The 27,092-nt window shown below is 44.2% G+C and overlaps 3 protein-coding genes across 4 annotated transcripts; all 3 read left to right on the top strand.

The window, feature by feature from the left end:
- The first annotated feature begins 1,641 nt into the window (after nt 1-1,641).
- ubl4a (ubiquitin like 4A) lies at nt 1,642-4,813 on the top strand. Its single transcript, XM_037481721.2, has 4 exons — nt 1,642-1,871; nt 2,958-3,063; nt 3,161-3,390; nt 4,198-4,813. The coding sequence occupies exons 1-4, from the start codon at nt 1,824-1,826 to the stop codon at nt 4,303-4,305; spliced, it is 492 nt and encodes a 163-aa protein (XP_037337618.1). The 5' UTR covers nt 1,642-1,823; the 3' UTR covers nt 4,306-4,813.
- A 219-nt stretch (nt 4,814-5,032) lies between these two features.
- On the top strand, nt 5,033-11,813 carry si:dkey-32e23.4 (dynamin-1-like protein). 2 transcript variants are annotated; one of them, XM_037481638.2, is made up of 18 exons: nt 5,033-5,186; nt 5,659-5,790; nt 5,982-6,123; nt 6,376-6,414; nt 6,614-6,660; nt 6,746-6,817; nt 6,912-6,998; nt 7,127-7,289; nt 7,769-7,889; nt 8,035-8,373; nt 8,664-8,784; nt 8,898-9,053; nt 9,131-9,220; nt 9,309-9,407; nt 9,586-9,702; nt 9,816-9,925; nt 10,022-10,181; nt 10,322-11,813. In XM_037481638.2, the coding sequence occupies exons 2-18, from the start codon at nt 5,689-5,691 to the stop codon at nt 10,376-10,378; spliced, it is 2,022 nt and encodes a 673-aa protein (XP_037337535.1). In that variant the 5' UTR covers nt 5,033-5,186; nt 5,659-5,688; the 3' UTR covers nt 10,379-11,813. The 2 variants fall into 2 exon arrangements, with proteins under 2 accessions (XP_037337535.1, XP_037337536.1); XM_037481639.2 differs by lacking the exon at nt 6,376-6,414.
- Nucleotides 11,814-12,286: 473 nt separating this feature from the next.
- Nucleotides 12,287-25,360, top strand: disp3 (dispatched RND transporter family member 3). The gene is made up of 21 exons (XM_037481596.2): nt 12,287-12,903; nt 18,038-18,994; nt 19,086-19,305; nt 19,407-19,543; nt 19,648-19,782; nt 19,983-20,143; nt 20,266-20,405; nt 20,527-20,618; nt 20,709-20,873; nt 21,110-21,271; nt 21,361-21,507; nt 21,599-21,735; nt 21,839-22,008; nt 22,114-22,244; nt 22,430-22,614; nt 22,709-22,835; nt 23,181-23,326; nt 23,417-23,576; nt 23,682-23,795; nt 23,925-24,097; nt 24,261-25,360. The coding sequence occupies exons 2-21, from the start codon at nt 18,046-18,048 to the stop codon at nt 24,615-24,617; spliced, it is 4,008 nt and encodes a 1,335-aa protein (XP_037337493.2). The 5' UTR covers nt 12,287-12,903; nt 18,038-18,045; the 3' UTR covers nt 24,618-25,360.
- The last annotated feature ends 1,732 nt before the right edge of the window (nt 25,361-27,092 follow it).

The following is a 27,092-nucleotide window of genomic DNA, read 5'->3' on the forward strand; positions in this document are numbered from 1 at the left end:
CTGGCTCTTGTCACAGCTTTTGTGTGAAACCATGGCGAGAGTCACTGGGTCCAGAGTGAAGGGCTCAGAAATAACTGTTTTTCTATTGGCTGGATGCAAGTCCTCACTTTGAGCTGAGCAAGCTGCTGGAAAAAAACAAATACACACACAATAAGACTTGGGCTACCTGCTTTCGGCTTCAATAAAAGATGACATTTATAAGAACCGTATTGTGTACCCTCGCTGGCTGCAGATGATCCTGGGAGGGAGACGGTGGCTTTGTGGCGATCCAGTTCTTCCTGCAGTCTCCGAATGAGTTCATCCTTTGTATCCAACTCTGACTCTAACTCATCTATAAGTGTGTCCCTCTGCCGGAGTTCCTCAATCTTTAATTGCAAGGCAAATTGGAGGTCCCGAAGTGTACCCATTACCTCTAAACACCAGCTGACAAAACATAGTAAAACATATCTGTTTTCACACAAATATATTAAGTGGGTCCAACTACACACATTTCTCTCTGATTTTGAGGTGCAGTGATTCCTCTTTGTAGCTACAATCTCAGTTAACAGCCATTAACAGCCAACTGCATGCATTCCTGTAATTAGACCAGTATTATCAATAATATAAACGGCGAATCAATAAGGTTTAAAGGGCTTTTACAGGAGAGTTGGATAAGTGATTGGCTTTTAAATGGATGGATAGATAGATATTAATATTTGATCCGATGAAACATGTTTAATGCCAAACATTTTCAATAGGCTGATTAGAAACAAAACATAGTAAAGATTATTCTAAAGATACAGTTTCAAGACACAAAGAAGACGATGATTTAAGGTACAGTTAACAGAAATAAGACAACAAATGACAAGAATTGGTGCTAAAGTAAACTAAAAGAGACAAAACAACTGACTAATACAAAGTCTTTATAGCCTCATCCCTTTTTAATAAATGACTCCCTAAAATGGGACAACAGCGCTGTGTCGTCCAATAAACTAAACACGCATGTATTATCTGTCCTGTGAAATATAATGCTGTGCTTCACATCTCACACAAACAAAGGTGCACTTACCACATGCAGCCTGTCTGACAGTGTGGAAGTCTTTCTTGCGTGTTCGTCCCTATTTAGCAGCAGACGCACCATTCGACAGGTGCAGAGCTTCTCTGCGTCCGTCAAAAGTAAAAGATGCTCCTCTCCCGCTCGCGGCTGGGCACAGGCAAACACCAGACAATCATGACCCAGACAGTGGGGACTATTCGGGAGGCTGTAATGACAAATTCATGGACTGGATCCCAATTGGGTCAGATGGTCTATCGGGTATTTCAGAGCACCGGGGATGGGTCTCTGACAACGAGAGTAGCAAGATGTTTTATTCTTCAGATATTTTGCCAATGTGAAAGATTTAAAGGCTGGCTGTGAGCACTCTTAAGTCTTTTTATGCTCCATTGTAGGCTACCATCACATTTGTCTTGATATATAAATATACATGAATATATATATATATATATATATATTCCTTTTATTTCATCGTCATCGTTTCATTTATCCTTTAACATTTAATCCCTGTATCTCGAGGTGAGGTAAGAATAATAAATGAATTATTTTTCTTTCATTGTTCGGTTGAAATATATCCTCCACACAGAACCGCCAAACAACCAGTCGGTGGCAGTAGTGTCACGTGAGCGGAGCAGCAGCACGCATCCACCACAGAAGAAGATGGGCCATTGATAAGCGAAGAAACGCCGTAGCTATCTTGAGCTAGCAAAGTAACGTTAGCTGGAAATATTTAGTCGCTTAGCTTATTTGTTGAAGGAGTTGTAGTGTTTTGTTCTAGGTGGCATCGAAAATGATCCTTACCGTAAAACCCCTTCAAGGAAAGGAATGCAGTGTTCAGGTAAATTGAAGCAGTGCCCAGCCAGCTAAGTGCTAAAGTGTAACCTCCCAACCGCTAGCTTATTGCGCAGCTAACGTTAGCCTTCAGAGCAACGCTAGCCCCATTGCCGACAATGGCAATGGTCCTGTGTAAACTACTTTAAATGAAGCAACTACAAATATGATGCTTCGGATTAAACATTGCCGAAACTAAATGCAATGCAATGCAACGCGGCGGATCTATACTGCATATTCTCATTTCGGAAAGTTATGAGACGATGTTGCTGTAGGTAGCTTGCTCCCTACATCCTCGAGAATTACAGTATTACACGTTAACAAACGGTCAGCCGATTGTTTAGTGAGAGCTCTACCAATCCTAGTGGTGTTTATATTTTTTTGTTGAAAATAAGTCTTTTGCTAAATATATTTTATTAATGAACGTTAGCTGACGTTAGTACTGGCGTTAAGGTAACTTAAATGGTCTTCTAAGCACTCAATGATGTGTAGTTTATCTTGCTGATGTCATTTCTCTGACTAAGGCAAGTATGGCTCACAGGTGCTGGCCTCAGTGTGGTTTTAGTTCATAACATTATTGGATGAGTCACTGACTTGGGCTGTTGGAGGCAACAACTCGTTGATCGTTCATGGATCGCATGAACTGTCGTACGGGCTACCCACAGGATATGTATGCTTCTGCATTCCAGGGTATTTATAAAATGTAATACTGTAAAGCATTTGCTGACTTGTATATCAAATGAGGAAGTAAATAAAATACTGGACAAAACGTACTCCGCAGAAGATAAGTTGATCCTGGTGCCTTTCTTTAAACCTGATTTTGATCTTAAAGTTCAAAAGTACCTGGCCACTAACATGCCTCTAATTGATGGTATTCAATGCTACAATGATAGATGCCACCACTTTAGGCCACTGGCATAGTTTATTTTCTTTGGAATATATGTGCTGAAGTGTCCATTTCTCAAGCATAAAGGTATATGTGCATTTGATTCTTGAATGGGGAATTCCCCATTCATTGTTGGTTATATGTATATTTGAGGAGGTACGTAAAGGTATTTTAGTATGACTTTTTTTAGTGTTGTTGATCTTCTAGGTGACTGAAGATGAAAAGGTCTCCACAGTGAAGGAGCTTGTGTCAGACCGTCTCAACATACCAGCCAACCAGCAGCGTTTGCTCTATAAAGGAAAAGCGCTTGCAGGTGGATTTGCCGAAAGTCAAGTTTCCTAATCTTTATGCATAATTGTAATGGCTTGATTCACTAATCTAGTTTGCCTCTTTTTTTTTTCTTCTTTCAGATGAACACCGACTGAGTGATTATTCCATTGGGCCAGAGGCTAAATTGAATCTGGTCATCCGTCCAGTGGGGGAGAGAACTGGAGCGTCGGGGACGGCTTCCAGTAGCGGCTGCAGCAGCGCCTCCTCCTCTTCCTCCTCACAAGGAAGAGTGTGGCAGACAGTGTCCACTATACTTGCTAGACACTTTAGTCCAGCTGATGCAGCAAAAGTCCATGAACAGCTTATTAAGGTATTTAATGATGGTGCTTCAATGCATTGTAGTCTCAAACAAGAGTGGGTCGTCCTTTAACCATAGGGTTGGCGGTGGATGTTCTTGGAACAAGCAAGAACACTGTCATGCGTAAAAGCTCTGGTTCAAACTATTACATGCCGAGTTGAAATTCCATGTGTGTAAAATGTAGGTAAGTTTTGATTCCAAGATAGAACAATCAAAACTGTTTAAATCATTTTAATAAATCAAATTAAGACTTGATTTATCCTTCAAAGCCCTCTAAATCCATCAATCCATTGTTGATGAGTTCACCAGGCATACCTCAATGCTCCATCATTGAGGTATGCCTGGTGAATGTATCAAATTCTAAAATGATGGTCCTCTTCTTTATCAGAGGAACGTATTTCTACAACTTGATCAATGTAAGAAGCACTGCAAGGTCTCCATATGAAGGCTGGGTAAATCACACGTTTTGTTCCTGTAAGCATAAATTCTGTCTTGGTTTTCATTTTTAGATAAAAAAAAGTCTCCTGCAAATGAGCATTTACTAAAGTACGTAAATGCCCCATAAATGATAATCTAAATATAGGTAGTTTAGTGGCAGCTTTTTGAGATCGTCGTATGAAAATCTTTTACCTACCAATTTAGTCACAGCTTTCTGTAAATGCACTAGTCGCTCTGCATTACTAACAACTAAAGAATCCATTCTCTCATCCTTCATTAGCACTAAAACAATATGGCTGTACACAGTGTTAAAATAGGTTGTAGAATATTTAAAAAATTGCCCCTTCTCAAAGTTTTTCTTTTGTTTGTTTTTTCTTCAAGGACTATGAACGTTCTCTTCGTCAACTTAGTCTAGACGACATTGAGCGTTTGGCGGGACGACTGCTTCACCCCGACGGCGAAGTCATGGACACCTCCTACATGGACTAAGATTAGCTGGAAGTTGGTCATTGTCATTGTCTTTTGAGAAGCGCTCGATTCTCTGAGGTGCATACGGTGTTTAGCCTTTGAGACATTGAAAAATACAATATCCCTTTGCATTGAGCTGTGTGCCTAATCATTGGCTGAGTGAAGACAGATGCCAGAGACTATTGATTATGTCAGCTATTGGGCTTTCTTATGACAAAAGGACGGATGTTTAAACCGAGCAACTTTGAATTTTCCAGTGTCTCTGACATTCAATCTGATCATATACTATTTTAAAACAAAGGACTTAATTTATGCTGTTGGTTTCACATAATCTCTGGCTGCTACAACTCCCAGTGGGCAGCTTCCGGAGGGATTGTGTTTGTAATTTCTGTGTCTGATGGCGTGTTCTGTTAACAGTCCTTTGAAAGGTAACACATGTTTTTATTATGTAACTAACTGATGGTCATTGAATGATTTGTAAATATCATGTTTATATACATGTACATTAAACCACAGAAGGAAAAACGTAATCTTTGTTTGGATGCTGATATTTTATGTGAATGTGAAGAAATGAAAAAGAAATATAATGTTGAACGGTAATGTTTTAAAGCGATTTCTATCTTGAAGAGTAGAATTTGAAGTTTCCAGGGGATTCTTAAGGCGGGATCACAGTGATTCTGATACCTGTCAGCCAATCACATAACAGATATACATATTAGTATGTTTGATGACCAATCAGAGGAAGTGACGTCAGGAGTACCGCCCATGTAGCGAGTTCCCTGTTTTCCCGGCCAATTCTCATAATTTGGATGGCATGACATGTTTTTTTACTCCCTTTATCCCTTACAAATTACGATGGACAACATCGTTGGATAAGGACGGATACTATCTCTTGAACCTCGGTATGGTCATAACGGAGCATCGGTTTTGCGTAAAGACTGCATGGTTGTTCCGTAGGTGAAGCTAGTATTAGCACAAAGCTAGCACAACCATTTCCCTTCCTGTCTACCGATTAGCTTGAGCTAACATTAGCTGACCGCTCGGTCTGTTCTGCATCATTTCTTGCCGTGTCGGGCAGTTAATGGTTAGTTGTCAGTTTTGTATTCGAAATTCTTTTTTTTCTATTCGAGTATTTAATCTGGGAGGTTTCGTAACTGGTGGTCAAACTGATGCCGGGGCGTCAACGTTGCACACCCCCCCCCCCCCCTGTCTCTCATCAGGACCAGTTTTTCCCAAAGGAATCATCATAGCTAGCTTTTTGAAATAGCATCTTTTTTTAGCTGGTTAGTTAAATTTAGTTTAAGTATAATGTAATGAGACCTGGGCTACTTTACTTTCCTGTCTGTTCACGTTCGTTCTGTTTTTTTTAACCAGATAAGCAGCTGCCCCTGGACCTTTGGAAGGATGGAGACTCTGATTCCCACCATCAACCGGCTGCAGGAGGTCTTCCTCACAGTGGGTGCCGAGGTCGTACAGCTGCCGCAAATAGTCGTGGTTGGATCACAGGTCGGTCGGGGATGAAACCCCAACGAGAAGCTGAACTATAAACTTACAAAGTCCTTCTGTTCTGAGTTTTTGGTCATGAAGTGTTGATTTGATCAGAGGTTGAATATTTATGGTTTTTGTGTCTGAGTAAACACTGACTGCTGCAGTGCTGCTCGAAATGGCTGAATTGCTCTCATTGTGTGCTTTAACAGAGCAGTGGAAAGAGCTCTGTGTTGGAGAGCCTGGTCGGACGGGATTTCTTGCCCCGAGGATCAGGAATAGTCACAAGACGACCCCTCGTGTTGCAACTTGTTAATGTTGCCCCTCTGCAGGAGAGACTGAAAAACGAAAATGGTACCATCAGATTTCTTCATTTATTGCTTCACATTTTAAATTAGAAGGAATTCATTTGATATTCCTTGAAAACCCTCAACTAAGCTTTGGTGCAAGTTATGATAAACTAAATATTAGAACGTACTGTATATAATATGTATGGTTTGTATCTGTATGCATAGCTACGCACTTTCACTCACTATTTAACTTCTTGCCGAACCTCTCTTTAGTAATATGCGGTCTTTGTTCCTCTTCTTCTTCCCTACTCTTCAGGAAATGGGCTAAAACAAAATGCCCAAATCAGCTACCCAGGTCTCTGTATATTTGTTCTGCTTGTCCTTGTTTAGCCATTTCATTTCTTTTGTAAACTTTCTCAAACATTTTGTTTCTTCTGAACTTCGTCTTTTGAGCATGATATCACTCCATTAATAATCTTTTGTTGTATTATTTGTCGTAATTTATTTCAAAGCATCTGTCATTGTCGTGCACTCACTCTTAAATGTCCGTTCAGGTGTCAAAGCTGAGGAATGGGGAACATTTCTGCACTGCAAAAACCAGGTAGATTTAACTGCACATTTCAAATTGTTGTCCTGTTTTATGTCCTGGGCTTAGTTAATATATCATTCTTACACCTTTTTGAAAGATCTTTACAGATTTTCAGGAAATCCGTCACGAAATTGAAGCAGAGACTGAACGCAATTCAGGTGACAACAAGGTGAGAGAAAGCCGTGTTAAGTCATGGATGCCTTTCATTTATCTTTTTACTCGGCAATAATTCATGTTGCATCTTTTTTTTACACATCCTCTAGGGTATCAGTCCCGAGCCTATATATTTGAAGATTTTCTCCCCTAAAGTGCTTAATCTCACCCTGGTTGATTTACCTGGAATCACTAAGGTAAACTAAGCCAGTTGTTTCGCGTATGCAAATTCAAATGATCATAAGTGCAAAGCTCACGGATTCACAGCAGAAAGGCATGTGTGCTTTGCCGTGCTAATGCTGGCTGATCCTTGTTGTTGCCTCAGGTTCCGGTTGGGGACCAGCCAGAGGACATTGAGGCACAAGTACAGGAGATGATCTTGTCTTTCATCTCCAATCCAAACTGCCTCATCCTCACAGTGTCCCCAGCCAACTCCGACTTGGCCACCTCAGACGCTCTCAAATTGGCTCGTGAGGTTGATACAGATGGTAGGACATTTTGCAAATGTGCCTCGTCTCCTCGTATTTCCTTTTAATTTTGCTTATTTCATAACATGCCTCACGTAGAAGCGTTTGAATTATTAAAAGTGAAGGAAGACTATATTATGCTCAAATCCCTTCAGCCTTTAGTGTCGAAAGCCTTCTAACCGGTTGCGTTGTTCAGGAAATGAATGAATGCATGTTTTCATGGTGCACTCTGAATAATAGGTCCATGTATTACGTTCATGACGTAAATCTGCTTGGACTAATTGTCTTGTAATATGGCATTTAGTGTGTGTGCTAGTCAGGGTGTATGTAGCCGGCTTCTGGCCTCAATTATATCCCATTAGAGACCAGTTGAATTGGTTTTCTTCTTAAGATTTCCTACTGAATACTTTAATCTCGACTCACTCAAGTTATGAAAAACTACATTTCAAAAACTGTTCACTGCCTATACAAATATCATTGTGTGTGTGTGTGTGCGTCAGGTCGTCGAACACTGCTGGTGGTCAGTAAGCTGGACCTGATGGATGCAGGGACTGATGCTCTGGAGGTCCTTTTGGGTCGTGTCATTCCAGTCAGACTGGGCATTATCGGGGTGGTTAACAGGTTTGCAGTGATACTATTTTTTGATTCAGTTAAGTTATGTGATGTTTTAAGCTTCACAATACAGCAAGGGGGAGTTATTCATGTTTTTATTACGCTGCAAATCGGACTACTTTGCCGCTCCCTCCCCGATTGGTTATCCTCACAGGAGCCAGCATGACATCAATACCCAGAAGAGCCTTGAGGACTCGATGAGGGACGAGCAGGCTTACCTTCAGCGCCACTACCCCTCGCTCGCCTCGCGCTCCGGCTCACGCTTTCTGGCTAAAACCCTCAGCAGGCTGCTCATGCATCACATCCGGGATTGCCTGCCGGAGCTCAAGACCCGTGTGACCATGCTGAGTGCCCAGTACCAGGCGCGCCTCAACGGCTATGGCCAGCCGGTAGAAGACCACAGCGCCACCCTGCTGCAGATTGTCACCAAGTTCGCCAGCGATTACTGCAACACCATTGAGGGCACGGCCAGATACATCCAGACCTCAGAGCTGTGGGTCCAATTTCTGTGATTTCATTCGTTGTCTTTTGGTCTTCTGATTACACGCATTGTGTGGAACGCCACATTTGACTTCTTGTGGTTCATGAAATAGATCATATAAACAGATAAATTATTTTCTTGTGGTGCTCTAATGGTAAAAATCTCATTTTAATTGGGGTCAGCCTTTGTTTGCTGCCTCATCTCTACAGATCTGTTGCCATGAGGTGATTTGTTTATGTAAATATGTAGAGAGAAAATATTGACCTTTTTTGTTCACTGCATTTCATTTTTCTTTTCTCCAGCTGCGGGGGTGCTCGGATCTGTTACATATTCCATGAGACCTTTGGGCGCACTTTGCAGTCCATTGACCCCCTGGGAGGATTGACTGAGCTTGATATCCTCACCGCCATCCGCAATGCTACTGTGAGCTCATTCTCCTCTTTTAATAGGGTTCATCCAAATTCTTGTCAAGTTCTCTCCTTCGAAGGAATAGCAGGTGAATTATTGAGCCGGCGTGTGTCTGATTTTTCCTGCAGGGTCCTCGACCCGCACTTTTTGTGCCCGAGGTGTCCTTTGAGTTGTTGGTGAAGCGGCAAATTAAGCGCCTGGAGGAGCCCAGCATGCGTTGTGTGGAACTGGTTCATGAAGAGCTGCAGAGGATCATCCAGCATTGCTCCTCCTATAGCACACAGGTTAGCCAAAAGACTCGCTGAAACAGAGAAGCACTAATTATGGCGCCACCGTGTTGAGAAACGTGTGTCTTTGCCAGGAGCTCCTGCGGTTTCCCAAACTGCACGATTCCATCGTGGAAGTTGTGACTGGATTACTGAGAAAGCGCTTGCCAATCACTAATGAAATGGTAATCCACGGCGTAGCTAAAATCTTTCATACAAATTACAGCCGAGTATTTCTTTACTGCCTGACGTTCTATTTTTTCCCCCTATTAGGTGCACCATTTAGTATCGATAGAGCTTGCTTACATCAACACCAAACACCCAGACTTCACGGATGCGGCGCAGGTCTCTGCATCTGTCAACAGTCAGCAGGTAGTTGTTTTTGCCTTACGGCAAGTACTCTCATTTATTATTTATTCTCTTTAGGCTAAACAGGAGCAGTCTTACCTCCAAAACGGTAACTCCCCTATTAAAGCTTGTAGTGAAGTGATGCACTCAGCCAAAATAGCCACGACCCCCTCCCTGACTAACTGTGATTCCTCGCTGACAGGCGGAGGCCCTCGATGGAGGAAAGCGCTGGAAGAACGAGAAGGTTGCGGAGGAGAGGGTCCCGGCTGCAGGCTTTGGCAGTCCCAGCAAAGGCCAGTCCATTAACCTGCTCGACACGGTGAGTGGGGCGATTGGCCTCTAGAACGTAACACTTAGCAGTGAACACATTGCACACGGTTAACATATTACTTTGTCTCTCTCTCTCTCTCTCTCTCTCTCTCTCTCTGCCAGGCGGTGCCCGCATCACGAAAGCTCAGCGCGAAGGAGCAGAGGGACTGCGAGATTATCCAGCGCCTCATCAAGTGCTACTTCCTTATTGTCCGCAAAAGCATCCAAGACAGGTTTGTCTGGAGCCAGGATCTAAGGGGGCAATTTCCCCCGTCTGGCCTCTACTTTTGTTTTTATTAACGTCGTTTCTCCGGGCTGTATGTCCGCAGTGTGCCAAAGACAGTGATGCACTTCCTGGTGAACTTTGTGAAAGAGCATCTGCAGAGTGAGCTGGTGGGTCAGCTTTACAAACAGACCCTGCTGCAGGAGCTGCTCATTGAGTCAGAGGACACGGCACAGCAGCGCACCGAGGTGGCTCAAATGCTTGAGGTGAAGCCGGCGGATGTTTTTGTTCTCTGAATAGGTTCTGGGCATGAAAAACCAAAAGCCCTTTTCTATTTCTCTTGTATCTATTATTTTAAAACCAGTGATTTCACTGACCTTTATTCTCTTTTTTTTGTCTTCCTCAGGCCCTTCAAAAAGCCAATAACATCATCTCTGAGATCCGGGAGACACATCTGTGGTAGCCAGAAGAAAGATATCATTCGCCTGTCATGTGACAGGTTTCTAGAGTATGAGAGTGTTTTTGAGTTTACACAGAGTGGCTGTGTGTGTTTGTGTGTGCGGGGCAGCACCCACATTTTGTCATGGACCAATGAGCATAGCACATCCAGATCGACTCTTTTTCCATCAGCGGTCATGACCAGTACACTCGAGCTGTTGCTTTCACGATGAACGTTGTGTAGTCAAGCAAATTGATGAAATACTCAGGCAAAAAGTGTTACTTTAAAGTTGAAATGTCAAACACAAAGATACACTCTTTTTGTATAATTTGTGACATTAAGTTCTGTTGGATCGTAAGGCCGTTTTCAATGGATTCCGTTGTACCCGATGGTGTTTGCTTTCGATCAAAATGTGTTTGCACTGTACAATTCCACCAAAAAAATATGCTTTTCGCAGATGCTGCAACTATGCTAGATTAGAGGTTTTTTAACTTTAATCCCTTTTATTCAAGCTCCTACCGGAGATGGAAATTAAGTGAAAATCCAATTTAATTAATGTTGTCTCCAATGCAACACTGAAGACAGACTGTGGTTATTTACAGAAATTACTGGATGAATACCAATTGTTTTTCCATCTCTTTTCTGCATATAAATAACAGGTTTATATTCCAGAGACAGATTTTCATATCAACTCATTTATTCTGTTGCAATTACTTTTGTGTGTAGTCCGAGACAAACATTCCTAACATAAATGTTTACAGGTTTGAAGGAGATGATTTGGGAAGTTATAGTATGTCGTGTGTATATACGCTTTAGGATCTAGAAAAAAAGAAATGACTATTTAATAATAGTCAGAAGATGATGTAATACTTGATCATTTCATTCAAAAGCCAGATGGTGGGGCGGTAATGTTCTCTAGCTCCTCTTTATTTCCTCCAGCCATTTGTTCACTGTGTTCTGCTCATAGTGACAAAGGGAGATAAGATGGATCCCTATTATTGTCCCTGTCCAATAGTAAGGACATTACCCAAGTAAAAGACTATTGTGAAGATACCTCCTGCATGCAGAGCAGTTTGCTTCTGTGCCAATCATAAATTAATCCTGTAATATTGATAGATGTGTAAAGTTCATATCTTTGTTTCTTCCCAGTTCAGGTTTTCGGTCATTGCTGTCTCCATCCATGTAAATCTCCAATAATGATCCTAAAGATAAGGTTTTTAACTTTCTTCTGTGTGATCAGAGAGAGAAGATAAGGAAAGCCATGTTAGTTTGCACGTGTGTGTTCAGTGTGCATGCATGGACTTATGAATGCCGGGTGTATGTATATTTTGTGTTATTTAAATGTATTTTATTATCACGTCTCAGCTGCCTACGAGTTATTGTCTGCCAATATTTGTGATACATGTCTACTGAAAGAAGTCTGTGGATATTGGTGGGACTCATTAAACCCTAAAAAACACTGTATGAGGTTTGTTTGAGTGATATTGACAACATGCAGTGATAGAAATTGATCTGTTTTCATACACAGTGACATGCGATCAGAGTCGCCCTGCTTCACTTTATTCACACTGATTCTGGGTGACTGACAAACTCCTCAAATGCCCCCAAACACACACACACACACACACACACACACACACACAAGAAACAAGTTGTGAACAAGTTAAACGCAAGTCAAAGTCAATTATTTCACAAAACCTCCCAAACAACTTGTTAGATGGAATAAATGCATCTACAACAGATATGGATTAAATGAGTGATGCTTGGAAACAAAATTGACCAAGATTTTAAAGCAATTATTTCATAATTCCTGCAGTTTTTGTACCAATTTATTGTGTTCACCCTATTATACCCCCCCCCCCTTCCTCCTCCTCTTCCCAATAAGACTAGACTAGACCATACCAACTCTGACAGCATTGGAGGGTTCTCTGCTGCACTATCGTGACGACTGCATTGCTTTGGTCTTACAAATCATGCTGAATTATTTTGGAACCAGCCCGAGGCATGTTTTAATCCACTCTCGAAATGACTCGAGGCTTTTCTGCCGCTCTCCAGGGATTCACGGGAGGTTTCCCGGCTGCGATCCACTCCTCTCCGCTCCTCAACCGTGGAGCCAGTCAGCAGTGCAAGCTGAACAAAGCCATGCGAGAGAGAGAGAGGGAGCTTCTGGGAAGAAATGCCTCTCACTGACTCTGTCGCCTGGACAACCGCCTAAGAGAAGAGGGGTGGGCGCACGAAAAAGAGAGAGAGAGAGAGAGAAAGGACACAGGAGCATAAAAGAGGAAAACAACCCATTCTGAACTGCTGAGATTAGAAGACTCCTTCAGAGTGAGGGGAGTAGGGTGGGAGTAGATTTTTGTCAGTCAGGGTTCCCTTGGTGTCTCTCATATGATGAGTTATTAACTATGACAATAAAGCAGTGATTTTCTTTTTTCTTCCGCACAAGGGCACGAGAGAGAGATAAAATAGCAGAGCACAAGTTCAGCACAATACAAGTGGACCCAGTGGGCCTGAACGCTCCACCTGGGTTCCCGAGTCGTCAGCCTCAGGTAAGACTCTCCTCTGTTGCTCGGGATGCTTTGGATTTTGACGTATTGATATCGATAGTCATTTCTGAAGGTTATACACCGCAATCACGAATATGTAAGTTACTGCCAAATGAAATTCAAACAAGAATTAACAAATCAATTAAGAGAGTTTTGCATAGCATTGCAACTCTGAGGTTTGTTGTTATCTATTTGTTATCAATGTGTTGTTTTTATGCTGCTTAAAAAAAATCACTATCTTCACCACTGGCTCATTTTTGCCACAATTCATGTGAAAGAGTGGGAGAAATTGCATGGTACACCAGGATGCTTCACACACACCTTACACCTGGCTTGGCATTCCCTTCAGCGCGAGCATGAATTCATCGAGAACACAATGAGAAAATGAACACAGTCGTCAAGGTGCAAATTAATCTGGAGTTTGAGTTGAGCCCCGTTATCCAGATTCACAGTGCGTAAAGAATGGAAGGCACGTCCGCTATAACCATACCGCTGAGCGCTCATGCATAAGGAATGTATTCATAGAGCACACGCGGGGAAATCGATGCCTCTTTAAATGAGGTGGTTTGCCCAGTTTACACCAGGGCTGAATTTGTGTTGGGCAGCATTTGATATCTATATTGGATGAGATGGGAAGAAGATGAAACTGAGGGGTGAGGTTATCCGTAGCTGCTGTCAATAATAAAGGTTACACATCTCACCTATAAGCATGGGATAGAGAAAAGAAAGAAATATTGGAGGAGGAAAAGGGCAAAGGAGTGAGGGATGGCTAGCAAAAGGGGGGTGAGAGAGATGTGGAGACAGATGATTGGAGGTGAAAGGTTCACGCTGGCAGCATGCTGGGACTCCTCAGAGCTCCCTCCTCGGCTACCTGGCGCAATCCAGAGATGGAACGGAGGGTAAAAACACTGACACTCGGATTATTTGCCTTTTTACCGGAGACAACATACATGAGAAAACCTGGGGCCTGTTTCAGAAAGGAGGTTAAGTGAAAACTCTGAGTATGTTAACCCTGAAATGAGGGAAACTCTGAGTTTTCTGTTTCAGAATGGGAGGTATGTTAAACCTGAGAAAGCAGAGTAAGTCAAGCCTGTTTCAGAAAGAGAGGTAACTTATACTCAGAGTCAGTTACCATGGCAACTTACTCTGTGAACCTAACCTGGTCGGGAGCAGGTTTTCTTCGGGAAACCCAGAGTTTATTTCGTCTCCTCCCCTTTTTTAAAGAGGAAGTGGTATTTAATCACCTCATTCATTCTTTCGGTATTCATTCATTGCGCACATTTCAGTCACGCAGAGCGCATCAAATCAAGTGAATGAAATGGCATGTCCTTTTATGGACGATCCTGTGGATGAAGAGGCTGCATTAATCCGTAGGGAGTTGCATTTACGTCGGGAGAGGATTTTGAGACCCAGAGTGGATTTTTTGTCATATCCATATTCATTTTTATTTGAGCGGTACCGTTTTTCTTTACAGTCAATAAGATACATCCATAATCTCATCCATCCTTACATCAGAAACATCAGCCATCGCGGCCGTGCTCTAACATCCGAGCAGATGCTTTGCGTTGCATTACGTTTCTTTGCAAATGGTAGTTTTCTGTATAACATTGGGGATGCAGAACATATCAGTAAGGCTACTGTTTGCAGAGTTGTAAGGAAAGTGTGCCTCGCTCTTAAGCGCTTTCTCCGAATTTTTGTGCTGTTTCCTGGGCACAAAGCCGTGAAAGCCATCAAAGAGGAGTTTCACAGGATTGCAGGTCAGTGATGTATAAATCGGTTTAAATGAGGCTAACCTGATAAATGACGTTCAGTTAAGAGCATATTGCTGCGACCCCTGGAAGTAAACTAATAATAGAATTCCTTTTAGGATTTCCGAATGTGGTTGGATGCATTGATGGCACACATATTCCCATCATTGCACCTTCCGAAAATGAAGCGGACTATGTCAACAGGAGGTCCATCCACAGTATTAATGTGCAGGATTGCACCTACATGAAAATTAAAATTAGGTTGAATAACACACTGTTCTTCCAGTTTCACTTCTGATATTATAACAGTTGGGCAAGTCACTTATATTACTAACTACAACTGGCTTCTTCAACAGTGTAATTAGATTAATGTAATAATGACTATCTCTAGAAAGTATTGGTCTACTTATTACTAATTACTTTCTAAATCCCATATCAACTTCAACCACTTGAACAATACAAGGAGAGACAAGAAACTGCACTTTTAATGCTTTCAAATAAACATTATACAATTGCATGAACTATTCTTGAAAAAATATATCTTTTAAATTTGATGTTAAATCCACTATTGTTTTATACAGAATTGCTTTATAGTTTATGCAGCATTAAATGCAATTACATCAGATTTTACTTTAAATTACGGAATTAAATTAGTTTTTAGATTACATAGAAATTAATTACACACAACACTGTATAACAGTAATTCAAATGTAAACTTACGCATTGACTCGAGCAGCTATTTTCTCCCAAGCTAACTCTCTGTCCTTCGCCGCTGCAGCCGTGTTGCTTTTTTTTAAAAATATATGTTCGTACTCTCCATATGCTTGCATAAGCACATCCAGTTCTGCTGGTGAAAAATATGAAGACCTCTTTTTGTCTGGCGCTGTTGCCATGGTGACTCGTAATATCTGCGCTCCATTGATAATGGCTTTTTATAGTTGTGGTGCACGCGCTTAACTCAGAGTAGGTCAACTCAGAGTTGATTGAACTAACTCATTTCAGCTGTTCTGTAACCGAAAACTCAGAGTTTCCCATCTCAGGGTAAGTCAACTCAGAGTTCAAGTTTTAACTCAGAGTTGGTTGAACCTCCTTATTGAAACAGGCCCCTGGTCTAGTACCTTTGCTTTCAAACACGGTGTGCTGCACAATGCAGTGTGTCTAATACTGCTGTACAAACAAGCAGAGGCTGCGTGGGGCAACACCCCATTCAAAATATTAAGAAGCAAAAGAAGCTAAGCGGGGAGTTGAAATCGTGTCTCATGTGAGGGAAGGAAAGTGCTTTCCAATCGTTTAATACACAAATTCATACCTTAAAAGCTGCGAATAGATTTTCGCTCCGGGGGCCTGACTGCATTTATCTCTGTTTTGAGGCAAAAACTACATTTAGGCAAACAAACATGTAGGCCGAGCCTTGAGGGAGACAGAATTTACTTTCGTAAACACAAAAAAACCTAATCTTAAATTACACACTATTTTTAATCCACAGTAAAACAGTGCTTTGGAACACATCCGAGCTCCTTGCAGTGCTTTTCACCTGCACACCATTCATAATCATGTCACATGTGGTGCAATGCTCTTGGACACAAAGAACCGTCAGACTCCACGAGGAGGAGGGGAAAGGAAGCGTCCCGATGGCCGTGCAGACCCACGCAGTCGTCTTTCCCCCCCCCGCGTTACCCGCTACGCAGCAGGGGACACGGGGGTTGGCGTTCATCACGGAGCTCTTCACCAACGAATTGCTCAAACTGTCAGACTGTGAGGTCTGCAGCACTAATCAGCCTGTTTTGACGTTGAAATAGACAGACACACTTGTTCTGCCTGTTGGAGTCACATTTAGATGTTTTCCCATGAAGATGAATTGGAAGAAAAGCGCATTTTATTTAATAGATTCATGAGGTGCTGGTTGTTTGTTTGAAGGGTGACGGCTGTGGTGTGTGTGCGTGTGTGTGTGTGTGTGGGGGGGGGGGGGGTTTGTGTGGGTTTGTGTGTGTGTTTCTTATTCCACAGCCTCTTGTCTCATCATATTTCTGTGTCTGTCTAAATGTCTCCTCTCATCTTCTGTTGATGAGTGCACCGTTATCAAAACAAGCTGCAGAGGCTGATATGATGAAATGTAAGAGGATTACAATAATTTATTTACTAAAACTCAACTCAATTTAATTGACTCTTAATGCGCAATTATATCTCACATATATTTTGTTCCATGATGTTTGATATTGCGGACACAAACAGACACGTCTCAAGAGGAAAAGTGGCTTTCATTATGGCATCACAGAAGAATATATTTGCTCAGTATAATAATATTAACATATTAACGTGCAGACAACCAGCAATCAGCTGCCATATTCTAGTCTTTCATTTTGTTGACACAAGTGTCAAATGTTAAAACTACGAGCCGCTCCGTTACAGTGAACCACATTAGTAGACGACAGATTTTTCCCCAGCAAACATGAACTCTTTTTTTCTATAATCCTGCCATAAAATAAAGTTTATTCAAGTGTAAGAACACAAACTCAAATCCTATAAACCTACAAGCCTCCAGTTTACTTTGTGCTCCAAGATTTCTCTCCAGAATCTTTTTCTTCTCTGCTTTCCAACTAGAAGAGTCTTTACATCTTTTTTTTTACAAATATTGATTACATGGTGTCACTTTCTAAATCCTTATTTTTCATGATAGATTTTTCACTTAAGCCAGAGAGCTGAGCGCAGATATCTTCCAGAGTCACTTTGTCACCTGGCTGACCTTAAAGCACCGCTCTAAGGAGAATAGACAAATTGCTGCAGTTAGTGGGCTCAGTGCCACTTGAATACAAACTGCTGTATCTGGTGTGTAGAGGAGTGCGGAAAAAGAGGCCCCCTACTGACACACTTATTCAAAGGGTGCCCATCACCGGAGATAAAGCTTTTCTTATTCCTCAACCCCGTCTGATATCACACTCGATCTTCTTGTCAGTAATTAGACAAGTCAACCGATTTAATTTGCTGCAGAGCAGAAACTGCTGGAGGTGATTCATAGACAGAGAATAATGAAATCACAGCTTTTAACCTGTCTAACCCCCCCCAACCACACACACATACCCTCAAGCTCTTGTGATCAGCATTTCAAAGCAGGACTCGGACAACAATTTCCCCTTAAAAGTAAAAAAGTCTCCCCTCCTCGTATGCTTGCTGCCAGGAGAAGCTGCTTGTCGACTGAGGACACACTTCATTTTCATTTTTTTTTCAAACCTTTTCCATCTTTTTTTCTAATGCTCATGTCAGCTGGCAGTTCAAACATCTTTTTTTCTCCTGCTGCCTTGAGAGAGAGAGAGAGAGAGAGAGAGGGGGGGGGGGGGAGGGGTGTTACTTAAAATGAGCGATGATCAAGTGGTGCTATGTGTCCCTCACAGGTGCCAGCATGGATGTGGATGATGCGCCACTGCTGTTTCAGACCAACTGGGGAGGGCAGGACGAGGAGGACGAGGAGGAGGAGGAGGAGGAGGATGACGATGGAGTAACGCCGGCAACAAGACAGGGTTGTTTTTGTGGGGAGGCCGGTGTTCTTGGACTTTGGAGAGCAGTAGGCTGGGTGTACACACAGCCCTGGGCCAGTGGAGTGGTTTTAGGGGCTGTTGTCTCACTGCCGTGCGCCCTGTTTGCCTACATGCTCCACTACTGCCCTCCTCTGGACATAGACCTCTCCTACAGTGCCTTCGAGGTTCACAGTCACTTCTCTGCCGAGCGCTTCGACGCCCTCTCCATTGCTGTGAAGAGCCAGCTGGGGTCCTGGGACAGACGTAGGCGAGACCTGGATGACGGCGAGCCTGATGCCCTGAGGGAGCTCCTGCTGGAGAGGCTGAGCAGACGGGGGGCATCCAACAGGACCGACGACGGGGCCACGAGGTCGTCTGCTCCTCGAAGGGACCCTTTACGCGCAGGAGATGACGGCGAGGGAGGAACGTCAGAGAGGAGTGATGAGGGGGCAGGGCATCCCAGAGAGACAGAGAGATCAGGGGAGGAGAATTGGACCATTCCGCTGATCAGGAGGCGCCGGTTCGCTCCCAACTACTACCTGCAGAGCCAGGCTCTGTGGAGGATCGAGCTGGTGTTTGTGGCTCAAGGGGACGGCGATCGCAACATCTTCACCCCCGAACGTCTGCAGACAATCCACCACGTGGAGCGCCTGCTCATGCAGCACCCGCAGTTTCACCAGTTCTGCTGGAAGCCTCTGGAGATGTTGAGGGATCTCCCGTTGGGGCCGTCCTACTGCTCCCCACCCAGCTCACTCCTGTCCTATCTGTACCCCAGTGAGAGGGGAGGGAAGATATACTACGATGGCATGGGCCCAGATCTGGCTGATATTCAAGGTGAGCCTACAGTGAAGAAAGTGTGGGTGAGCGGGTGCGGGGGGGGGGGCATCCTCCTAATGCTGCTTATTTGCCATGTTCGTGTTCCCAGGTTCTCTGAGTCTGGCCATCACCCACCCACAGTTCTACTGGTACGTGGATGAGGGTCTGTCCCCCGAGCATCTCTCCTCCTCCCTCTTACGAAGTGAGATCCACTTCGGAGCTCCTCTTCCTTCCTACTACTCCACGCAGGACCGAGCTCACGAGCAAAGATCCCGTTTCAAGAACTTTGTTGTTCAGTACGCAGATATCCTGGCAAAGCAATCTACCAGGTCCAGTAACTTCGTTTTACACTACATGATCATCCCGTTCATTTGCCTCAAAGTAACATTCACATGTGACGTGATTGTGTGAGTGCTCTCCTTTTTCACAGCCAGGTGAAGGTACTGTATGGTGGAACAGAGCTGTTTGATGATGAGGTGAGACACACCTTCCACAATGACATGATGCTGGCGGTCATCAGTGGAGCTTGCATCACTGTGCTCGTCTATGTCCTCACCTCCTTTTCTGGTAGAGTATCACCTTCAATTACATTGAAGCCCCTCATTTTTGTACATGTTTATCTACCGTACGAATGTTAATGAGCTCTTTTGTGCTTTGTTCTCTCTCTGAAGTGTTTCTGACTTTCTTCGGACTTGCTAGCATTGGACTGAGCTGCCTAATGGCTCTTTTTCTTTACCATGTTGCCTTTGGCGTGAGGTACCTGGGCATTCTCAATGGAGTTGCAGCCTTTGTTATTATCGGTATTGGTAAGAGAAAATGAATGAATTCATTGTTTGATATCATGTCTGAGAGTGGTTTCAATATCCTCATCTAACCTTAAGCAAAAAAGTTAAGTGTATTTTTCCAAAGGGTTAAACCAGTCCTTCAGTTGAAAAACAAATGATTTACAGTATATTTGCCCTACTATGTAATAAGGCTGCTCTTATGTTCTCTCACTTTTGCTCAGGGGTGGATGATGTATTTGTGTTCATCAGCACCTTCAGACAGGCTTCTCACCTGCGTCAACCGCAGCAGCGCATGATCTACACCATTAAAACAGCGGGCCGAGCGACCTTTCTCACCTCCTTCACCACCGCAGCTGCCTATGCTGCTAACACCTTCTCTCAGGTAGTCAAAGAAGATAAATTCAGCTCTTAATAGGACCTGTACGAGGGATGTAAACGACAAAGTGCCTCTCTCAGCAGATAAAGACAAATTAAACCTCAGGTTCCCTTACACTGTGCACTCAGATTCCAGCCGTGCATGACTTTGGCCTCTTCATGGCCCTCATTGTCAGCTGCTGCTGGCTTTGCGTGTCCGCCTTGATGCCTGCAGCTCTCTGTATCTGGACCAACTGTGTGGAGCCTCAGGAACACGCCTGGTTGAATCGGTGAGGCGTTGTTTGCTTACTTTTGTGTGTGGGTTTTTCTCTGCGCAAGCTGTGCGACACCACGGGCACGTTGTAATCCCTTCAGCCGTCCCTCTCCCCAAACTGCCTCCTGCCGCTGAAGCTGGAAGCTGTTTTCGGGCCTGTCGGTGAGCCCCGCTCCTTTGTCGGATGGGGATGATGATGTGGCACTGTTGACGGTGGAGATGGAGCCAGGTGAGATCATCATCTCCCTCACATTGAGTGAATCATGAGGAGGGGTTTTAAAGGATTTAAAAATATAGTATACGTTTGTCCTGGCCCAAGGCTCGTGTGACACAGAAGACGACGCGGCCGTCCTTTCCCTGTCAGTGGAGACACCTCTTCCCCCTCCGGGCCAGCAGCGAGTGGGCGTGGTGAGCACCAATCTCCGGTGGGCTCTGAAGCACTTAGTGGCAGAGCCGTCCGTGGTGCGACGAAAGGCTGTTCTGGGTGAGATTTGATATAAATCAATGAAAACTCCCGCGACATGGCACTTGTAAAAGATCAGGGAGAAATGTCTACAGTTTGGTTCTCAGAGACGTTGTCAGCCAAGGTCAGCTCATCTCCGCCAGAGGAAGTGTCTATCGGGGAGATTTTATCCTCCTCCTTTTAAGGCCAGATTGTAATTGATTCTTGGTGCCTGTCTGTCTCTCTGTCTGAGTATCATTTATCGTTTGTCGACCCAGGTGTTTTCCTCCTGGTGCTGCTGCTGTCGGCCGGGTTCTGCTGCCTCCTGAGGCCCGCCACCCACGCCCCCCTTCTTTTCCGCCGGGACACGAACCTCCAGAGCCTGCTGGCTCTGAGGAGCAACCTCAGTGGCCAAGGCATCTCCTGCCCCATGTGCTCAGGTGAGACGGTGGGAGCGATTGAAATCCAATGCGCCGGTTACTCCCACAGATCCAAACCAAAGAGCCAAGTTGCTTGTTGTGACCTCCAGGTGTGTTCATGGAAAAGCCCCATCAGTTGTACACCCACGCCTCCTCGTCGACGTTTAAGTTTTCCACACATCAGCAGAGCGAGAGCGCAGCCACCGTCTCTACTGCTCTGAGATCAATAAAGCCAAATTCAAGCGCCAACCAAACGGGTGAAATTCCGCCTGTAAAAATCTTCTTCCTCTTTGTTCAAAACCTCTCCAACTATTTTAAAATATTGGACTTTGTGGGGCGTTTTTTCAGGTGCTTTACTGACAGTGTTCATATCAAAATTGGACCTTGGAGCCTCTACAACCCTTTACCGCTTCTCCCTCAACACCAGCACTCCGTCCCCATGGACACAATGCAGCACGGAGCATGAACAGGTCCCATCCTTTCAGGTAAAATAGTAACAGCAGCGGTGTAGCTAGTTGTACCATTACGTCTCCCAACTGCTATGCGCCGCGAAAGCGGCTGATAACTAATCTTGTTTTATCTGAATAGGCTTATAATCAGCCCCATGGCAATTACACCACCAGAATGACAGTGTGTGTTTCCCATGCTTACCACCCGCACCCCAGCTGGATGATCACATCCACCTCGTGTGAGGCGCGTCACGGCTGGAACCCTGAGTTTTCCTTTTATATCGCGTCATCCCTGCAGCCGCACAGCAGGTCAACATACAAATAAAAAAATAAAAACTTTATCGGGAGTCACATGGACTGTCATGTGTTTTTAGTGGGCAATCTACCATTTCAAACTCTGCTCTCTGCTTTTAGGAGACTGTGCTTTGCCCAGCGCCGCCTGAGACCTCACCCCAGCCGCGTGTGTGTCCACCCGCCTGGCTGCGGCATCGGTTCTGGGCCTGATGGACCCACACAGGGGACATTTTATATTCCACTTCCCAGTGGTGAGAGAGCAAGTGTCAGAAAGCACCATTAACATTGAGACCGTTTGTTCGGTTTTCTTTCTTTCTTTTGTCACATGAGGAAAGGTATTTTTTTCTTTCTCAGTAGCTACTCTACTCATACAGATATATTTTTACAACGTATAAATTAAGGCCTGGTGAGAGTTGTTCTGGTTATATTTCCAAAGATCTGTCTTCTGCTGCCAAAACGAAATCATCCAAAACATCTGGCTTCGACCCATGCAGCGGCGGTGCATGTGGACATCCAGCTGTTCGTCCTCTGGTGGACACCGGGGCGATGGTTTTTGTTGTGTTTGGCATCTTGGGAGTCAATCGAACCGGAAACAGGGAGAACCACGTCATTGGCGATATGGTGAGGGTCACACCTGTGTCAGTTTCATCTGAATAATCCACAAAATGGGAGAAAAAGACAGACTTTTTGACATGGTGTTTAATTCTCTCCAAAGGGCAGCATTATATTGGATCCAGACTTTGACATTTTCCAGGAAATGGAGCTTCTGTGCAAAATCTGTAAAGCAATTAGTGCAAACACACAACTTGTAAAGCCAGGAGGAGCGCAGTGTTTGCCTTCAGGTAACATCCAAACACTATTAACAAGGAAAGCTTTTATTTTGCCAGCCAATATCATAAAACAATGATAACCTTATCTGGCTGAAATAGTTAATTAATTGAATTGTTGATTTTTGAATAAAAAGTGTCAAAAACCCACTTGTTCTATCTTCCAAAATATTAATATTGTGTGTTTTGTCACTGCACTTTATAAACCAAATTGAATATTTTGATAATCATAAAATGTTAATGAAAATAATCATTGTTTGCACCACATAAATAAAAGACTTTACAAAGTGCTTAACTACCAGGACACTGAACAAAAGCAGAGTCACCTGTGTAAAAGGTTCCGTCCTATGTTCCCTTCAGGTAATAAACTGTCAGCTGTTCTGCCTCTGCTGCATCCTGAATGTCACTCGCTCCCTGAGCCCAACCTGCTGCCCGGGCAGCTCTCTCACGGAGCAGTGGGGGTGCGTGGGGGAAAGGTCCGCTGGCTGTCCATGGCCTTTGAGTCTGTAAGTCCCTCCATCCTTCAGCTCGTGCTCCTGCAAACCAGGGCAGCCCCCATCCAGCGTAATGTTCTTCCTACCCTCTGTTCTCCCAAGACCACGTACAAGGGAAAATCCTCCTTTCAGACCTATTCGGACTTCCTTCAGTGGGAAAACTTCCTCCAGGAGCAGCTCGCCTCACTGCCGCAGTCCTCCGCTCTGAAACGGGGATTCCAGACCTGCGAGCACTGGAAACAGATCTTCATGGAAATAATAGGCGAGTCAGTCAGTGTCAAAATGATGTGTTGATTTCTGTGACCTGACATCCTCGGGATGAGGAGGTGAAGATCTGAGGTTATACTGCTCTGGGGTCTGTTGGTAGGTGTGGAGAGCGCCCTCTGGAGTCTGCTGCTGTCTCTGGCCATCTGTGTGGCAGCTGTGTCGGTATTTACTGCCCATCCTCTGCTGCTGCTCCCAGTGCTCATAACCATCCTAGGTAAGAGAGGACAAATGGGTATTTTCACATTCTGAAGTAGCTCCCGTTTGGATAAAAACAATTCCCAAATATTCATGCCTGGGTTGGAATGGTGTGTATATCATTCAGAGTTTTTTGGGCTTTGAACAGGAGTGATCTGTCTGGTTGTGGCGGTCATGTACTGGCTGGGCTGGGAGATGGGAGCAGTGGAGGCAATTTCTCTCTCTATACTGGTGGGATCTTCGGTGGATTACTGTCTACACCTGGTGGAGGGATATCTGCTGGCCGGGGAGGCCATTTCCTCTACTCATGGTCATAACTCGGTACGGGAGTGTGCGTTTGTTTAGCAATGAGAAAAGCCTCCACTGGCATGTCGCGTGTTTACACACAGATAATAACTGCGATTTGGCATTTAATAAAAGCGCCCTGCCGACTCGCGAATAAAGAGGGCGCCGCTACTCTCGTTGATCTCTGCTTTGTTTGCAGGAGCCCGGGCCCGAGAGGCAGAGGCGGACCTTGGAGGCGGTGAACCATGTCGGCGTTGCCATAGTGTCCAGTGCCATCACCACGGTGATCTCCACAGTCCCTCTCTTCTTCTGCGTCATTGTGCCCTTTGCCAAGTTCGGCCAGATAGTGGCCATCAACACCACTGTCTCCATTTTCTTCACCCTGACCGTGACCGTGGCCATGTTGGCCTGCATGGCCCCTGTCCGCTTCGGCCGCCCCCCCGGCGCCGTGCTGAGGGCCGGCCTGGCCGTGACGGCGGCGGCAGCCTTGGGAGCGGCTGTGTGCTGGGTGGGAGGACAGCTGGGAGCGTTTAGCTGGCAGTCAATGACCACGTGAACACGATGGGAGTCACTGGCTGACTCAAATCATTTTTTTCCCTGTGTAAATCAACGATTGTTCTGGGATTTGCTGTAGGGACGACCGAGAGGTTTCCGCACTCTGACGTCTGTGATGGTTATTGTAACTGGGTCACATGAGCCGCCGCGGCCATCTTGTGAAACGTTATTTTGTGTTTTCTTGGCTGTGCATCAAATGTGTTTTCAGCCACATTAGGTCACAATGTGCTGATCGGCTGGATTAAAGGTTGTACTAGTCAAACTTATACTGTGCACAGTTTTGTTAAGTGTATTGTGAGATTTCTGTATGCTGCTCTCACACATTGAACTGACTTTTTGAGGCTGGCAGCACTCACCTGTTCTGAATGGATGTGCAAAACAAAGGCCTCCCACAAGATGTTGTGTTGTGTTTGATGTTTTTTTTTTGGACCCCTTCACATGTTCAGACGTTGGACCTGTGTCTCTATTTTTGTCGTCAGCACCAACCGAACAAGACCTCTGGTCAGCTCCTCACTCGCGTTAACCAACTCGGCTCCCTCGTCCGCACTCCGCCGATGTCAGAGCACCTCTCAAAGGGCCATCGAGCCGCGCCGCGGTCGGCCCCGCAGCGAAGGTCAGGGCCGTTTGTCAAACCACAAAACACAACAGTGGCTTCGGGAGAGAGTCTGACTCAACTGCGCCGAGGGGGGTGGGTTTGTGTTTCACGTGTGTTGTGAACGTGTGAATGTCAAATAAAACGGGTGCAGAAAACCTCTGGTATTTTCTTTGGTGAAAAGCACGGTTCTCTTCTGAATTGTTATGCGAGTGCCTTCAGTCACATGGTTAATGAGGGAGTGACAAGAGGCAGGCATATCTCCAGTTGACTTTCATTGATTATGAGCTCATATTTTCCATTGAATTGCAGTGCATGAATGTTTCATGTCTGTCAAAACAAAATAACTGAACTGCGATATTTGGAGCATGAGCAGAGACATTGGCAGACACTGTTTTTTTACTGAAGCAGCAATATCACATTTATTTTGTTTGCGTCGACACTTTTGAGTAAATTTCTACTCCCAGTGGAGGAAATATGCCCAATGTTTTTGTCATGCTATACTACATTTAGTTTACTATTTATTGACTTTCTATACCATTACTTATTTTTAATAGGAGTTTTGGAACCTTTTTTCTCAATATGCTATACCTTATAATATAACAAAATAAGACAAAATAAGAGATTTGTCTTTTTTATACAGTTTTTTGACATGCTTGATTTGACAATGTACTATACTATGGCGTTTTTTGGGGGGGACATTATATTGGAATATTGGAAGTTCATTCATAACTTTTCTGAAGTACAAATTGTCTAAATTAGATTTTTTTACTTTTAACAACATTCATACTACAATATGAATTCTAATGAAATTTGATAACATACCGTTCCATGGATATTTATTAGGGCCGGGACTCGATTAAAAATATTAATCTAATTAATTAGAGGCTTTGTAATTAATTAATCAAAATTAATCGCATTTTAATTGCATAAATATTTGACCTGAGAACAGTGAGAGCATCAACAGGTGTGTGGTGGAACGGTGCAGGGAGATAGCAGAAAGGCTGAAGTGTGGAGGATCCTCAGTTCAGACCTGCTCTCTCAGAAGGAGGGTTTGGTTGCAGTCAGGGCTTCAAACTGTAAACTTTGAAACAGTTTTGAGGTTTCCCAAGGTCTAATATGAGAAACGGACACAATGAGGCATGTGCTTGAATAGCACAAGGGAACAACTGAAGGGCTGCAGGCTCCAACCTGCTGTCTGAGGTTGTGGGTTCATGCCCCTTCATGCAGACATCACTTCTGCTTTGAAAGAGTTTTGAGGTTTGAGTAGCAGTCTCAAGGTTAAATACGAGAAACAAAAATGTAATTTGTGCATGGTGAGGTAGTGCAGCACAAGAGCAGAGGAGCTACTGTCCTTACCCTGTAGGTTGTGGGTTCAAGCCCAGTCTTGGGTTTGAGCCTTTAGCTTTACTTCAGGTTTGAGTAGCAATCTCAAGGTTAAATACAACAAACAAAGGATTGGTTAGTGTGTGGTGAATTAGCACAGCGGAAGAGCTGCTGCCACAAGCCTGCACTGCATTTGAAGGTGGTGGTTTCAAGCCCAGTCTTGGGTTTGAGCCTTTGGCTTTACTTCAGGTTTGAGTAGCAATCTCAAGGTTAAATACAACAAACAAAGGATTGGTTAGTGTGTGGTGAATTAGCACAGCGGAAGAGCTGCTGCCAAAAGCCTGCACTGCATTTGAAGGTGGTGGTTTCAAGCCCAGTCTTGGGTTTGAGCCTTTGGCTTTACTTCAGGTTTGAGTAGCAATCTCAAGGTGAAATACAACAAACAAAGGGCTGGTTAGTGTGTGGTGAAGTAGCACAGCGGAAGAGCTGCTGCCACAAGCCTGCACTGCATTTGAAGGTGGTGGGTTCAAGCCCAGTCTTGGGTTTCAGCCTTTGGCT

The sequence above is a fragment of the Pungitius pungitius genome, chromosome 5, assembly GCF_949316345.1.
Source record: "Pungitius pungitius chromosome 5, fPunPun2.1, whole genome shotgun sequence".
Taxonomy (NCBI): Eukaryota; Metazoa; Chordata; class Actinopteri; order Perciformes; family Gasterosteidae; genus Pungitius; species Pungitius pungitius.